General features: G+C 38.2%; 1 protein-coding gene across 4 annotated transcripts in view; it reads left to right on the forward strand.

Annotated features, from left to right (window-relative positions):
- Positions 1–12,599, forward strand: part of LOC136325534 (cryptochrome-1) — a 73,507-nt gene extending 60,908 nt beyond the window's left edge. Inside the window, exons 4-13 of one of the 4 annotated variants that reach the window (XM_066260082.1) lie at positions 1,182–1,366; positions 1,738–1,826; positions 3,380–3,520; positions 3,602–3,913; positions 5,039–5,190; positions 5,422–5,624; positions 5,728–5,820; positions 10,207–10,278; positions 10,366–10,465; positions 11,580–12,599. In XM_066260082.1, the coding sequence (XP_066116179.1) occupies positions 1,182–1,366; positions 1,738–1,826; positions 3,380–3,520; positions 3,602–3,913; positions 5,039–5,190; positions 5,422–5,624; positions 5,728–5,820; positions 10,207–10,278; positions 10,366–10,465; positions 11,580–11,718 (1,486 nt within the window). In that variant the 3' untranslated portion in view covers positions 11,719–12,599. The other 3 variants (XM_066260072.1, XM_066260061.1, XM_066260052.1) reach the window with 3 other exon arrangements.
- Positions 12,600–17,225: the final 4,626 nt, after the last annotated feature.

Raw genomic sequence — 17,225 nt, forward strand, 5'->3', positions numbered from 1 at the left:
TCCTTTGATAATAAACTTACCTTCTAGTTTACCAGTTTTCTTAACTCTAAGGAGCTGATAGCAAGAAGAAGGTAAAACAGGATAAGAGCACTTGCTTCTAAGTGGAAGACTCAGTGCAATGAATAAAATTGGACGGTTTATTGGGTTGAATGTGAATATTACCATATATAATTCATCATAAAACAATGTAACATGTAGAAATACTTTTCAAAGGTTATTATTTTGTTTCTGTTATGTAATTAGCATAGTGTCATTGCAGTGTCATTACAATTGACAGATTTCATTTTGACCCTATGTCTAACTAAACTCAAAGTATTATACCAAAGCAAAATTACTAAAATCAGAGAAGATAGTTTTTATGGTGATTATTTCCTATACATAATATACATGCATAATGAAAAATGTACTATATTTGGATTAAGAAAATCTTGATTTACTATCTATTAGCTATGTGACCTTGACTAATTCTCTTAGTAGGTTTCATTTTCTGACCATAAAATGATGGAGTTAGATTTTATCAGTAATTCTTTATTAAGGCTAAAATGCTAAGCAAATGGCCACAATGAAAAGGAATAATTATTCCCAAATAGTGTCTAATTCAAACTACCATGGACAAAAGTTAATCTTTCTTTTTAATATGACTTTATTGAAGTAATTAGTGATCAGAAAAAAAAACATAAAGTATGTTCATAAGATGCATAAAATATGTATAGAAAAGACCTATTCTGACATTTTTAACAAAAGCATGATGAGCACAATAGAAAATAGCAAGTGATTATGACTATAGTAATGTAGAATCCTAACTAATGAAATTTGTTTGCTCCTTGATATAATAGTGGCCTGGTTTAGTTTTTATTGATGAGTAAAAGATTCTTTGAGTTGAATTATGTTTTTACATTTCCATATTTTTCTGTTATTGCCTAGGCTAATTTAGCCACTTGTTTTGTTTTTTTCACTCGTAGGTGCTTAATATATTTTTGACACCTAGCAGATATCTAGAAAATGCAGAAAATGATTTTTAGATTCATTAACCATTTTTAACAAATTTCCTGGTCATTCTCCTGGAATTCTTAAATAATTAATTTTACTTATTTTCTCATTTTAAGTCTTTCCAGATCTTATCAATGAAAATATTGTCATTTTTTTATATACTAACTGGATTTTACTAATTTTTGTAATAGGATCATAGAACTCAATGGTGGACAACCACCTCTTACTTATAAAAGATTCCAGACTCTCATCAGCAAAATGGAACCACTAGAGATACCAGTAGAGACAATTACTTCTGAAGTGATAGAAAAATGCACCACTCCTCTGTCTGATGACCATGATGAGAAGTATGGCGTCCCTTCCCTGGAAGAACTAGGTGGGTATAAGGTAAAAGGTGAAACTGAAGAGCTAATAAATCACTCAGAAAATCCCACTTCTGAATTGACATGTATTTTGCACTAAGAGAGAAAAAAGATAAGAAAAACGATTTTAAAAACTCAGACTAAGAAGTGATAAGTCTATATGTTACTTATTTGTTCTAAAATATGTGATCTGTCTATTAACACATTTTAAAGAATAGAGAATGTGTTATATCTTCTGTATGTGAGGATCTGTCCAGTGTCATCAAATCATTTTTATGCTACTGCCATAATTTTTCTGCAAAGTAATTTTTTCTTACAGTTATTGTGGTTAAATAAAAATTATTTATGTTCTAGAAGAATGATATTTTTTAATTTTTTTTTTTAGGTTTTGATACAGATGGCTTACCTTCTGCAGTATGGCCAGGTGGAGAGACTGAAGCACTTACACGTTTGGAAAGGCATTTGGAAAGAAAAGTATGGCAATATAGAGCATACTCATATTATCAAATTGGCATAAAATAATTTTACTTTTAAAAATAAGAACAAAAACACAGACTGTTGAAGGATTGAGAGAAATAATTAAAATAACACAAACCTAATTGTTTGAAAAATAACAGCTATCTCTTCATTTAAATGCCGTTTCCCTCCTTTTGTGATGATTTTTTCTATAGCTGTTACCATCACAACCTCTTCTATTCTTTTTGTGTAAGTTGGTATCTGGTGACCATAACTCTGAAGCTAGGATAGAGTCCTTCGTTTCACCTTCACGTCAGTGTCTGAGAGACTGGTGGAAGGTGCTGCCAGCCTTGTGTTAGGAATTTGAAGGTAATTTATTTCATATGAGTATGTGCTGTGTGAGGATGGCTGAAACAAACAAAAAATGCTCACTTTTATTTTTTCTTGTTTTTTATTAAGACATGTCATTTGTGGCTAGAATAATAAGATTTTATTCCCCAAGAACTATGTAACAGTTTTTTTAAATCTAAGTCTTAAACACTCTTTTAAAATGTAAAAGCTGTGGTGGCGCAGTGGATAAAGCATTGACCTGGAATGCTGACATCGATGGTTCAAAACCCTGAGCTTGCCTGGTCAAGGCACATACAGGAGTTGATGCTTCCTGCTCTTCACCCCCCCCCCCTTCTCTCGCTCTGTCTCTCTTTCTCTCTCAAATGAATAAGTAAAGTCTTTTTTTGTTTGTTTGTTTTGGGTTTTATTGTGGGGGTTGTTGTGGCAGAGACAGGAAGAGTCAGAGAGAGAGACAGACAGGGACAGACAGACAGGAAGTGAGAGAGATGAAAAACATCAGTTCTTCTTGCAGCTCCTTAAATGTTCATTGATTGCTTTCTCATATGTGCCTTGACCGTGGGGCTACAGCAGACCGAGTAACCGCTTGCTCAAGCCAGCGACCTTGGGTCCAAGCTGGTGAGCTTTGCTCAAACCAGATGAGCCCTCGCTCAAGCTGGTGACCTCGGGGTCTCGAACCTGGGTCCTCCGCATCCCAGTCCGACACTCTATCCACTGTGCCACCGCCTGGTCAGGCTGAATAAGTAAAGTCTTTAAAAATAAGTAAATAGGCCCTGGACGGTTGGCTCAGCGGTAGAGCGTCGGCCTGGCGTGCAGGGGACCCGGGTTTGATTCCCCCGGCCAGGGCACATAGGAAAAGCGCTCATTTGCTTCTCCACCCCTCCCTCCTTCCTCTCTGTCTCTCTCTTCCCCTCCCGCAGCCAAGGCTCCATTGGAGCAAAGATGGCCCCGGGCGCTGGGGATGGCTCCTTGGCCTCTGCCCCAGGCGCTAGAGTGGCTCTGGTCCCGGCAGAGCGACGCCCCGGAGGGGCAGAGCATCGCCCCCTGGTGGGCAAAGCGTCACCCCTGGTGGGCGTGCTGGGTGGATCCCGGTCGGGTGCATGCGGGAGTCTGTCTGACTGTCTCTCCCCGTTTCCAGCTTCAGAAAAATAAAAAGAAAAAAAAAGAAAAAAAAAAGTAAATAAAGTGGAAAAGCTAAAGTACTTCTCTTTGTGTGTTTTCAGGCATGGGTGGCAAACTTTGAAAGACCTCGAATGAATGCAAATTCCTTACTTGCGAGCCCTACTGGACTCAGCCCTTACCTCCGCTTTGGTTGTTTGTCATGTCGACTGTTTTACTTCAAACTAACAGATCTCTACAAAAAGGTATTAACTAAAACTGAATTTTATTTTTCAAAATACTTTTTAAAAATTTGCTTATAACACTTCTTTGCTTTTCAATCTTAGGTAAAAAAGAACAGTTCTCCTCCCCTTTCCCTTTATGGGCAACTATTATGGCGTGAATTTTTCTATACAGCAGCAACAAATAACCCACGCTTTGATAAAATGGAAGGAAACCCCATCTGTGTTCAGATTCCTTGGGATAAGAACCCTGAGGCTTTAGCAAAATGGGCAGAAGGCAGGACAGGTTTTCCATGGATTGATGCCATCATGACACAGCTTCGTCAGGAAGGCTGGATTCACCATTTGGCCAGACATGCAGTTGCTTGCTTCCTGACACGAGGTGACCTGTGGATAAGTTGGGAAGAAGGAATGAAGGTAAGTGTTCTAACTAACATGGCACAGTCTTATTTTGAAGGACTTATACCTTACTAAAACATTTCCCAGAAGTTGTCTATTATGTAGATTTATTTATATTCTAGTTTTTCAGTGGGAAAGCATTTAATTCCCACAATACAATTACACTTTCGGAGACCAGAATGGTGTAATCAGGAGACATGGTGAAAACTGGTTCAATTAACTTCAAGTCATTTCTATGGCTAAACCAGCCTAGCCATCATGGTAACTATAAAATTTGACATTGGAACATAATTGCATCGATATATTTATAGGTGATCATTTCTGTCAGAGAAAGGATTCACCCAAGAGTTTTTAGAAATAGTATATTTATAGTATAAATATTAAAATATATATCATTTTACCTCACTTCAACATCACAGTTCTTCAATAGTACTTCTGTTATGTAAAATGAAGCATACTATATTTGGTGGCATCATCTTATAGTTATATATATCAGGACTTATATATATGTTTTACCTTCCTATTTATCATAAATTTCCCCTCTCCAAGGAACATTTCTGATCCTATGTTTTTTTTGCATCTGTTATATTTTCTGGTACAAAGTTGTATATGAGGTAGGTGTGTAGCATACACTTCATGGATTTATTAAAAATCATTTATTTTCATTCTATTTCCCTCTTGGATCAAGAAATTCCACACTTAAACCCTATAATACCAGTGCATTTTAAAGGTCATTTATGTTTGGATACTTCCTTTATGTAGGCCAGTCTACCAAGCTGCTATTTCTGTTGCTGATTTATTTGATAGCATTTATTGCTTTTCTTTTTCTTATGTTTTTTAACCTCCTCATATTCCTTTTAAATCAGTAGCTTGAAATATTTTTTACCCTCTTCCCACATAACACTGCAAAATTAGAAAGATAAATTTTATTCCTAAATTCACTTATATTACTGATACATTTCTTTTTCTGAAACAACTCATTATAGCACAAAACATAGACAAAGAAGCTAACTTTGAAATGTTTAATTTTACAGTTCTGTGCTAGATTTTCTTTGTCTTGACTTTTGATCTACAGAGACCTGAAAAATGTTTGCTATGAGAATTATGTGTGTGTAAACTAATTGATTACTGTTACTTCTGAAGGTATTTGAAGAATTACTGCTTGATGCAGATTGGAGCATAAATGCTGGAAGTTGGATGTGGCTGTCTTGTAGTTCCTTTTTTCAACAGTTTTTCCACTGCTATTGCCCTGTTGGTTTTGGTAGGAGAACAGATCCCAATGGAGACTATATCAGGTAAGTCAAGGGTGATTACTATTCAGTTTGGAATAACTAGTCCAGGAAGAGCTTTTCATGTTTAAGCAACACTTAAAGTATACCCCACTCGTGATGATCAGCAGAGATGAGAAGGGTAAACATCATTTAAATGGCATTGCCTTAATTTTAGTCATTCATAGCTAATAAATAGTTTATTATAATTTGCCTATAGTTCATTTTATTACTAATTTTTCTCCCTTCTCCCAAAAGGCGATATTTGCCTGTCCTAAGAGGCTTCCCTGCAAAATACATCTATGATCCCTGGAATGCACCAGAAGGTATCCAAAAGGTAGCCAAATGTTTGATAGGAGTTAATTATCCTAAACCAATGGTGAACCATGCTGAGGCAAGTCGTTTGAACATTGAGAGGATGAAGCAGATCTACCAGCAGCTTTCACGATACAGAGGACTAGGTATGTCAGTAACTGCCTTTGATTTGTTTCTTTGGCCGCTGTTTATGTACCTGCCCTTCATTTGATTGTGGTCATAATTTGATGGGAAATTTTTTCCCTTTAGGTCTTCTTGCATCAGTGCCTTCTAATCCTAATGGGAATGGAGGCCTCATGGGATATTCTCCTGGAGAAAATATCCCTGGTTGTAGCAGCAGTGGTATGTTTTTAAAAATCTATCTTTAAAATTTGTATAATAGGTCTTGGTACACATGCATACATTTGTATACACATACATACAGCATACACCCTAACTCCATTAGTGAAGCTAATTAATTTGCTTAAAAGCAGGGCAGCATTTGAGGAATGTTCATTTAAACAAAAGAATCAGATGTTCAGAATTGTTATTGAAAGTAAAACCTTTTTAAAAACAGCCTTTCTGAATTATCCTGCACCCTTTTGAGAGAGAGCATGTATTTTGTCCTCTGGTTAGCTCAGAGAAAGGAACAAAGGCACTCACATTTTGACTGCCTACTTTGTTCCTGATAAGAGATTTTTGCCACACTGTCATAGTAACCTGGGGAGATAGTGGTGAGATTCTCATTTTATGATTGGGGAAATAGCCTAGAAAGGTTTGGTAATGTAACCAAGATCCCACAATTAGTAAGTAGTTGAGCAAAGATTCCGATCCAAGTCCAGTTAGTCAGTCCTACAGTTCCCACTCTTTCCCGTATCACTGGGCCTCCACTGCAAATGCAATGCCATATGTAGTGTTAATAAAGTAAAGGACATTATTACTGGAACGTGTTTTACCTGGCAGTCAAATTGTTGTCAATAATGGTAGAACACTTCAGAAATGTCCTTTCTCAGAGTCTCCTGACACTTTGAAGTAAATTGGTAAGGTATCAATATGGTATCATTCAGAAGTTCTGTTAGATCTGTTGTTCAGTTCACATTCTGCCTTTTCTGCCCACACATGAGGCTGACAGGCAGCACTGAGATAACAGGCAAGTAGCAGAGGGTGGGACGCAACCGGCTCCAGGTGCCAGGCAAGTGGATAATGATGGTTCACGCTGTTTCTTAGTCCACTCAAATCTGCATTTATTATTGGAAGATAACTGCAAAACTAATTATGGTAATAAGTTAAATTGGAATAATTTTGCTTCCCAAATCTATAAAATTTATAACATTTTATGATCTAATAAGATTAATAAACTTTAAAAGTACTCTAGTCATGTAAGTATTTGCCTGTAATACAGTTTGTAGCTAGGTGCTGTGAGGCTTTCAAAAGACATAAAAGCTACAGTGAGCTTAAAATCTAAAGTGGGGTGTGGAAGGGAAATGAAAACATTGATAAATTATAAGATGTTATCTCCCCAAAAAGGGAAAGATTATTAAGAAATGAAGGAACTAAGGAAGTTTTCTTAGAAGATGGGAAGGTAGCGTTTGGGTAGGCAGGTGGAGGAGAGAGCATTGTAGACTTGGAGGCGGGGGTGATTATGGAAAGATCTTCAGGGTTTGGGCTATGCTGTTAAGCATTTCTCCCTCAGGTTTCTGCTTCATTTGAAAGGACTTATACTTCTGAGGCATATCCCTTTATGCCCCATACTTACCCTGTTTGTAGGCTTTTACTTTACAGTTTTTCACAAGGCGTATCAAAGGGCAGGATTGATTCTTTATGAACTTTCTTAGGCTTGTAAATGATTGGGAAACTCTTAATATCTGTAACACACATTGCACTTTCTTCCTTTTCTTTTTCTAGAATTTTTATTTTGAGCTCATGAAATGAATAAGCTATACATATATACATGTCTTGAAGTATTTTTGTTCTTACAATAAAACGAACCACAATTTATATTTAAGTTTTAGTTTAACTTTTCCTATTATAAAATACCTGTTCAGCATTATTAGTCATAGGCAAAGTTCAAATTAAAACTCCTAAGAGATAGTACTTCTCACCCACTTAGGGTGATCAGCTACCACTGATTGTCTGGTTTTGAGGGCATTTTTTCAGGCACAGACTTTCAGTGCTAACACTTGAAAAGTCCTGGACAAATAGGCATGAGTTGGTTGCCCTGTGCCTATGCAAGTGGTTAGAATAGAAAAGACAATAACAAGTGTCGTAGGGCAGTGGTTTTCAACTGCCAGTCTGCAGACGTGTTCCAGAAGTTTTGAACTGGTCTGTGAAAGAGATGACTGCCTGATGTTCTATGAGGATTATAGACCCAGTGATCTTGTTTGAATTTGCTTTTGTTCAGGATGATTTCTGCCTTCATGGTCTCCAAAATAATTCTATTTTCACAAGTCCCCAACTGTAAAAAGGTTGAAAACCACTGTTGTAGAGAAAATGAAGAGATTAGAACCCTCATACATTGCTGAGAGGTGGGGTGTAAGATGGTATAGCCACTTTGAAAAACATTTTGGTAGTTTCTTAAAGGCCAAACATAAATTTAACATAAACCTAAAAATTCCATTCCTAAGTATCCAGAGAAATGAAAATATATGTCTACACAAAGATTTATATATGAATGTTTATAATAGCCTAATTTGTAATAGTCAAAATGTGGTACATCCATCCAATGGAATATTAATTGATAAAAAGGAACAAAAGGCTGATACATGCCGCAACGTTAACCTCAGGGACAAACTTCAAAATATCAAGTTAACAGAAAGAAACCAGGCACAAAGGACCACATACTGCGTGATTTCATTTATATAAACTGCCAGAAAAGGCATGTCTTTAAAAGACTAAGTAAATTAATGGTTACTTTAGGCTGAGAGGTGGAAATAGGGAATCAATGCAAGTTGTCATGAGGGATCTCTCCAGGGTGATGAAAATATTCTAAAACTGGATTGTGCCGATGATTACACAACTTGTAAGTTTACTAAAGCTCATTGAATTGTACACTTAAAACAGGTGGATTTTATGGTTTGTCAATTATACCTCAAGACTGCTTTAAAAGCCACTATTTACTATAGAGAATTGAGAAAATTAAGAAAAATAGAACAACAAAAATCACAATTCCATTCAATAGAGACAGTCATTAAATTTTTGGCACATTTCCTTTGAATATCTTTGGTATGCAATTTTCACCCCATAGTATGTTAGTTAGAATTTAGTAAGTGGAAAATTCTTTTGGTGCTATTGCTAATGTAACAAAAGGAGAAAATGATTATATAATCTTTTTGTCCTTAAGAAACTTTTTTATAAACAAAGAGAGACAGGAACATTGTAAAAAGGTTGTTTTTGACCCTGGCCGGTTGGCTTAGCAGTAGAGCATCGGCCCAGCATGTGGAAGTCCCAGGTTCAATTCCCAGCCAGGCACACAGGAGAAGCACCCATCTGCTTCTCTACCTTTCCCCCTCTCCTTTTTCTCTTTCTCTTTCCCTCCCACAGCCAAGGCTCCATTGGAGTAAATTTGGCCTGGGCACTGAGGATGGCTCCATGGCCTCTGCCTCAAGGAGCTAGAATGGCTCCCATTGAAGCAGAGCAATGCCCCAAATGGGCAGAACATCGCCCCCTTGTGGACATGCCAGGTGGATCCCGGTTGGGTGCATGCAGGAGTCTGTCTCTCTGCCTCCCTGCTTCTCACTTCAGAAAAATAAAAATTAAAAAAAAAAAAAGTTTCATTCTAAGATTTTCATCTTGTGTAAACTTGGCATGTGAAATTTAACTGTTGTAATGTTGCTGATGATACATGAATATGTAGATATGTGATATTTGTAAGTGACTAAGCTAGTCCTAGCCAGTGGATCAGCAAAGCTCTGTTCTCTAATCATTGTCTCTTGTACACCTATTCTCATGAAAATATAATTTACTATATTTTATGGGGAAGTTATAGGCAATACAGATATTCTTGAATTTAGGGACTCAGGAAGATCCTAAGTGCCTGCTTATCATTTAGCTCTCTAAGGAAATAAAGTCCCACCTTAAGGGAATGTCTAATATATTTATTGAGCATATTAATTTATCCCCTCCTCCTGAAAGGTAATTATTTTCCTGATTTCTAAAATTAGTTTTGCTCATTTTTGAGCCTTATAGAATTATAGTTTATATTCTTTTGTATCTGGCTGCTTTCACTCAATATGTTGTTTATGAGATTATTCTTATTTATCTTAGAGCTGTAGAGAAATAAAACTGATGAAGTTGAGAAAATTAAACTAAGGCAACTGGTTTATGACTTGGCCTAGGGGCACCTCTATGAATCTTTAAGTAAAATTGACCTTTCCTTCCTCAGTATCCTCACTGCGTCTTGTTCCAGCTTCCATCCCAACGCCCTAAACAACTTCTCTTTGTGCTTACTGATTTTATGCATCTGCTGTCCTGTGCTTTGCCTTTATGGTCAAGTGTCTATTGTCATCCAGTAAAGAGATCTGTTTTAGAAAATGAATACCAGAGATTTTGCCTTTGAACAATCTATCTTTCTCTGACCCTAAATTTAAGTTTTCCAGTTGGGAATGTTATTTTTGGGTTATGTGAAGGATTGAGGCTTAGTCTTTAAAAGCATAAATGATTTTAAATACAAATACTAAAAATTGGATTTGTAGTCTTAATACATACAACTTGGAATTATAAGTAATTTTACTGTGTTTTAACTACTTAAAGGTTGCACTCAAGGAAGTGGTATTTTACATTATGCTCATGGAGATAGTCAGCAAACTCACCTGTTAAAGCAAGGTAAGAATTAAGCATTTGAGCATACTGTGCTTTGCATCTTTAAACATACTTCCTACTTTAAACAGACATTTTTTCATGTGTAGGAAGGAGCTCCGTGGGCGCTGGTCTCAGCGGTGGGAAGCGTCCTAGTCAAGAGGAAGACATGCAGAGTATGGGTCCTAAAGTCCAGCGACAGAGCACTAATTAGGTAGATATTTTACAGCCTTATTTCTTGCTTTAGTAGATTGTGTAACGAACATAAATTAAGACCTTTGCAAAATGGAGCTAATCTCTATCAAACCAGAGAGGCATACATTTTTCAATGATTATTACAAAATCAGTTAGCTCTTAGACAAGAGAAATGTGTCTGTACTGAACAGAGTTTTGTCTTCAGTTTTATGGTCATCTTAATCAATGATGTTTAAATTTAAAAAGCTAATGAATTTGTGCTCAAGTTTTTTTTTTGTTTTGTTTTTGTACAGAAAAAGACATCTTTTTTATTTCCTTCCTATGTGACCACGAGTCTAAAACAATTAAAGTGACTCTTTAATTTTATGAACTTTTCCCCAGATCTTTGTCTCTTAAGTCTTTTTTTCTTTTTTTTTTTTTTACAGAGACAGAGAGAGAGAGTCGGAGAGAGGGATAGACAGGGACAGACAGACAGGAACGGAGAGATGAGAAGCATCAAGCATCAGTTTTTCATTGCGACACTTCAGTTGTTCATTGATTACTTTCTCATATGTGCCTTGACCGCGGGCCTTCAGCAGACCAAGTGACCCTTTGCTTGAGCCAGCGACCTTAGGTCCAAGCTGGTGAGCTTTGCTCAAACCAGATGAGCCCTCGCTCAAGCTGGCAACCTCGGGGTCTCGAACCTGAGTCCTCAGGATCCCAGTCCAATCCTCTATCTACTGCGCCACTGCCTGGTCAGGCATCTCTTAAGTCTTTATAAATTTCTTTTATCTATTGTGATACTTCTAAAATCTAAATTCTTTCCAATTTGGAAATAGTTTAATTTTTTTTAATGTTGGGCATTTTTTTGGAAGTATTAAAAAGCCGTGCCTGTATTTAGTTCAGTTAGCTCTGGAATACTACTTTATAATTTAAATTTATATGAAAAGTATTTATACAGTACATTGGACAGTTTTTGAAGACTTTTGTTTCGAATTATCTTATATTTACATTTTAAAAATTATTGCTATTTTTATTGCCAACTTAATTAGATTGTAAACTTCTTGAAGATCAATAAATGCTCATCATATTTATATCATCTAATTCCTTGCAATCAACCTTTACCCAGTTTTTTTTTTTCCCTTAAATCACAGAAAACATTCAGGAAGAATACTGTTGCAGCTGAAATTGGTGGGGAGTTCACTACTTTTTCAGTTAAATTATTTAAAAATGTTCTTCACTGATGGAAAGCAGTTGTTTCTAATGACATTTCTGTGGTTTTTATCTTTATAATGAATTTCACATAGGAAAATGGTGATTTGTATATAAAGAACTTAAAGAATTTGCTTAATGTAAATATAAATAGCACAATAAGTATAGACCCATCAATATATTTTTGATAATTTTTCATATATGGTTAAAGTTAAAATAGCAAACTGGTATTGTGATATAAAAAAAAGTTTTGAGAGTCAATGTGGAAAACTAGGAGGTTTATAGACTTTCTTAAAAGACTTTGTTACAATTTTCTTGACATTATTGTTTGCTCCAACTTTGCACTCTTTGATAATAATGTTTTAGGAAATGTGTGTTGTCACAGTGACAATGAACTACTCGGAGACCAGATGAAATCCTCTGAGGGGCGGAGGGGAGGCAACAGTCAGCAGACTGAAGGACTGAAGGACTGAAGCCCTTCCCAGCCTTACTCAGATATTTATTAGCCAGTACTAATAACTCAAGGAAATGGACAGCAGAAGTTTTCAGGGGGTGAAGTAAAGGACAAGGAACATGCTGACTTCTAATCTCTTCTGAGAGACTAAACATTTTCTGTTACTGAATCCTGTCCTGCTGTTTTGCTGTTTTCAGCACGCACTGTTTCCAGTGTGGTCAGAGAGGCCCCTGGACCCTCGTCCACTCAGGGCTTTCACCCTAGGGCGCCTCGCTGTCTCTGATTGTTTACCCTAACTCTGCAAGTCTGCACAGCATATTCCTCCAGTGTGTAATCAAAATTGGTAGGTATAGCCTCTGTTAATACAGACAGCGTATGTTTTAAAGCTTCATATATGCCTGTTTGACCAAACTTGTGCAAGTATCATGTATTAAGTTCTCTTTGTCTCCTTTTTTTTGTTCATTTATAGCTAAAGTGGCCCTTGTTATTAAAGTATGCATATACGGAATCTTGTGTATTTGTGGTTGATTTTCTTCTTCTTTTCTGTTTGTTTTGGGATGGGGAAGAACATTGGTTTTTGAGATATGATTACAAATTAGATTCTATAAACCACATGTCACCATTCTGAATGAACAGCTACCACACAGTATTTAGTAAAATAGTATTTTTCAAAATTATTCCAAATAAAAATATTATCTTCCAAATACTTTATACTTTTAGAAATAAAGTTATCTGCAAGAAAAACGTAAAAGAGATTTTTTTTTTCAAGTAATGGGGAATTGTAACTATGTGTTAATCAGTACAGGATAAGACGTTAAGAGTGCCTGGCTCGCCCTGGCCAGTTGTCTCAGTGGTAGAGCGTCGGCCTGGCGTGCAGGAGTCCCGGGTTCGATTCCTGGCCAGGGCACACAGGAGAAGCGCCCATCTGCTTCTCCACCCCTCCCCCTCCCCTTCCTCTCTGTCTCTCTCTTCCCCTCCTGCAGCCAAGGTTCCATTGGAGCAAAGTTGGCCTGGGTGCTGAGGATGGCTCTATGGCCTCTGCCTCAGGCACTAGAATGGCTCTGGTTGCAACAGAGCAACGCCCCCCCGATGGGCAGAGCATCGCCCCCTGTGGTGGGCGTGCCGGGTGGATCCCGGTCGAGCACATGCGGGAGTCTGACTGCCTCCCCGTTTCCAACTTCGGAAAAATACAAAGAAAAAAAAAAAAGAGTGCCTGGCTCACCTGACCAGGTTGTGGCACAGAGGATAGAGCATCAGACTGGGATGCAGCGGACCCAGGTTCAAAACCCTGAGGTTGCCGACTTGAGTTAGGGCTCACCAGCTTGAATGCGGGGTCGCTGACTTGAGCATGGGATCATAGATACAACCCCATGGCCACTGGCTTTGACTCAAGGTTGCTGGCTTGAGCAAGGGGTCACTCACTCTACTGTAGCCCCTTGGTCAAGGCACATTTGAGAAAGCAATCAATGAACAACTAAGGAAGGAGCCACAACAAAGAATTGATGCTTTTCATCTCTCTCCCTCCCTATCTTTCTCTCTGTGTCTGTCACCAAAAAAAAAAAAAAAAAGGGCCTGGCTCTGCCACTTGTTAGCTTTGAAATCTTAGGCAAGTTATTAACCTTCTGTGCCTTCTTTTTTCTTGTCTACATAATGGGGATAAGAGTAGCATCTGCTTTATACTGCATATGACAATCCATGACAGTTCCTGACATTTGGCAGGATATACTAGAAAATGTGTGTTAGAGCAGTGGTCCCAACCTTTTTTGGGCCACGGACCAGTTTAATATCAGAAAATATTTTCATGGACCAGCCTTTAGGATGGGACAGATAAATGTATCACGTGACCAAGACAAGCGTCAAGAGTGAGTCTTAGATGGATGTAACAGAGGGAATCTGGTCATTTTTTTAAAAATAAAACATCGTTCAGACTTAAATATAAATAAAACGGAAGTAATGTAAGTTATTTATTCTTTCTCTGCGGACCGGTACCGGTCCGCGGCCCGGGGGTTGGGGACCACTGCGTTATAGGGTTGCCGTGCTGTGTAGCTCCCGGGACTGTGCAGTGCATGGTCTGTGTAACTGTTTGCTGCAGCTCTGGTTAGCTGCCATTATTGTTGTTACTATTATTCTTTTTCTGTCTCTAGTAGGCTAATTCTTGCCATTATAACAAGTAATTTTTTTATTTTCCTGTCTTCAGTAATGGTTAGATGTTCAGTGTGATAATCAGATTTAAAGGTAACTCAAGATAAATTTGAGTCAAAAATCCAGAAAGAACAATAAATTATTGATGAAAATGCATTTTAAAAGTATCCTGTCTGAGGCCTTGGCTGGTTGGCTCAGTGGTAGAGCATCAGCCCAGTGTGTGGAAGTCCTAGGTTTGACTCCCGGTCAGGGCACACAGAAATGCCCATCTACTTCTCTACCACTCCCCCTCTCGCTTTTCTCTCTCTCTCTCTCTCTCTCTCTCTCCCTTTCCTCCCCGCCTGAAGCCATGGGAGTCGGCCCTGGGCACTGAGGATGGCTCTACCGCCTCCACCTCAGTCATTAAAATATGGCTTCGGTTGCAACAGAGCAAGGGCCCCAGATGGGCAGAGCATCACCCCCTAGTGGGCTTGCCAGGCGGATCCTAGTCGGAGTGCATGTGGGAGTCTGTCTCTCTGCCTCCCCTCTTCTCACTAAAATTTGAAAGAATAAAAGGTATCCTAGATAATGAATTAATACTGCTCAATAAATGCTGTTACTGAGAAAAGGAACAAAATGCCTAACCTTTTACCACTGTTAATAAGAAATATTATTTTAATATTTTAATTGTTTCTCATAATACACATATGTCACCCCATGCTCTTTGGACCTGTTTGCCCTGCACAGAATTGAGAATTCAGAGACTGAGGGTTTGCCATCACCAGTCAGGGGAATAAAAGATTCAGTTTTAATGTGAGTAAGTATTTTAGCAAAAGAACACTATTTCAGCAAAGGCACTGATATTTCACATAGATATGTAGAGGGATTTTGTTTTCTTTTTTAGGATTTTATTGGAAAGCATTTGCTGTTTGGTGTAAATTGTGACTAACAAGAATCACTGAAATAGAAAGAGAGGTATCAATCACTGTACTCCAACTGGGCAGATGCACCATGTTTGAGTACAGTGCTCTCCCCTCACTAGAAGGGTGACTGTTCCAAAAACCCTGCCCAGTAGTGGTTGAGGGATTCAAGACCTTTTATTCATTCAGCCAATACTTTAACTCTTAACTACCAAAAACTGGGCTGGCAACCTGGAAAAATTGAGTTGAGAGAACCAAGCTTTTGAATGAACCTATACAAAGGCCTTATATTTTTCATATTCACTTAAATTAGTAAACTTGAGATATAAAAAGACTGATGCCAGTATCATATTAAAGCATCTCTTACGTACTAGAAACTTCAGGATCTTTCCATGATTTCAAATATGTTTGTAATTTTTTTATAGATAATATGCATAATGTTAGGTTCTTTTCCCCATTTTCTCTATCCAAGTTATTTTTTTCTTTCTGACTTCTGTGGCCCTAAAAATGCACCATTTAAATATTTAGGATGGAAAAGGCTTTGGGTAACATTTAATACAGTTGGCATAACTGAGTTGGTCAAGTTCAAGGTTTGATTACAATTCTCAGGGTCGTGCATATGATCATTCCTCACATAGTTGCTATGGAGCCCTGATACAAGCTGCCAGCACCCACAGCACATCTCTGCTCCCTCCCTCCTGACCACAGAGGTCTAAGCTTGAGTTGAGGTTCCTTAACTTCTCTGTATCCTATTCTAAATCCTCTTTCCTAAATGCATGTGAAACACTTTATTAGTCTGGACCCCAAGTCCCTGTATTTAAGAAAAGTGTTCAATAAAACCATGTGTAATAAGGTTCTTATATAGGGTAACTTAGAAGGAAAAGAGTTACTGGACAAGCACTCCCCCATTTTATATACAAAAGCTGCTCAGTTCATTCTAGAATCTCCTAGAGGTCAAAATCGATCTTGAGACAAGAGAGCCAGGATTCTTGCTGCTACTGTCTGGAATAAGAGTGCAAGTGTGAGTCCCTCTCAATAAAGCCTACTGAGCACAAATTGGGTACTGAGGCTAAACTCAGAGATTCAGTTAGCATTTCCTGAGTCCCTACCATGTACCCAAGCATTGTTCATAAGAAAATAAATTCATCAGTATCTGCAGAAAGTTTATACCACAAAGTGAGAGAGAGGGCGGTCTATAAGAATTGCAATGCTGTCTGTTAAGACTGTTAGAACTGTGCACAGTGTGCTATGGAAACACTAAGGGAGGGATCTCTAGCCCAGGAAAATCATGGTCAGGCTGTTTGTTATTCTCTTTTAATTCTCCTTTTCTTGAAGTATATTTAACCTGATATCCTCCCATTCTATTTTGAACCCATGACAATCAAAATTTCAACAACATCCTTTCACCAAAACTGTTCCTATCAGCTTGACCAGGTGGTGGTACCGTGGATAAAACATTGACCTGGGACACTGAGGACCTAGGTTTGAAACCTGAGGTGGCCGGTTTGAGCAAGGAGTCATTGGCTCAGCTGGATCCCCTGGTCAAAGCACAAATGAGAAAGCAATCAATGAACAACTAAGGTGCCGCAGCAAAGAATTGATGCTTATCTCTCTCCTTTCCTGTCTGTCTGTCCCTATCTGTCCCTCTCTCTATCTCTCTCTGTCTCTGTCACACACACAAAAAAAAGTGAGCCCACATTAACAGGAAGAAGGTGTTCGGTCTAGTGAGGGGAAGAGAGGATTGATTTCTGCAAACAACCTTCTCTTCTCTGGACTCCATCCAAAATCAGAACCCATCAACCACCATTAACTATTGATACAATGCCCGCCTTAGTAATACTCCTAAATTTCAAGTAATACTACGTATAATTTCAAACAAAAAAAAAAAGTTCCAAAGGAAACCAATAGCTTCTTTACACAGGCACATGACTTTTCTGAGAAACTGAACTTGAGAATTTCCGTCGGAAAGACAGACACTGTTAAGAGGTAATGTGCAAGCCCTGCCGGTTGGCTCAGTGGTAGAGCGTCAGCCTGGCATGCAGGAGTCCCGGGTTCGGTTCCCGGCCAGGGCACACAGGAGAAGTGCCCATCTG

Source organism: Saccopteryx bilineata, chromosome 1 (genome assembly GCF_036850765.1).
Source record: "Saccopteryx bilineata isolate mSacBil1 chromosome 1, mSacBil1_pri_phased_curated, whole genome shotgun sequence".
NCBI classification, from domain to species: domain Eukaryota; kingdom Metazoa; phylum Chordata; class Mammalia; order Chiroptera; family Emballonuridae; genus Saccopteryx; species Saccopteryx bilineata.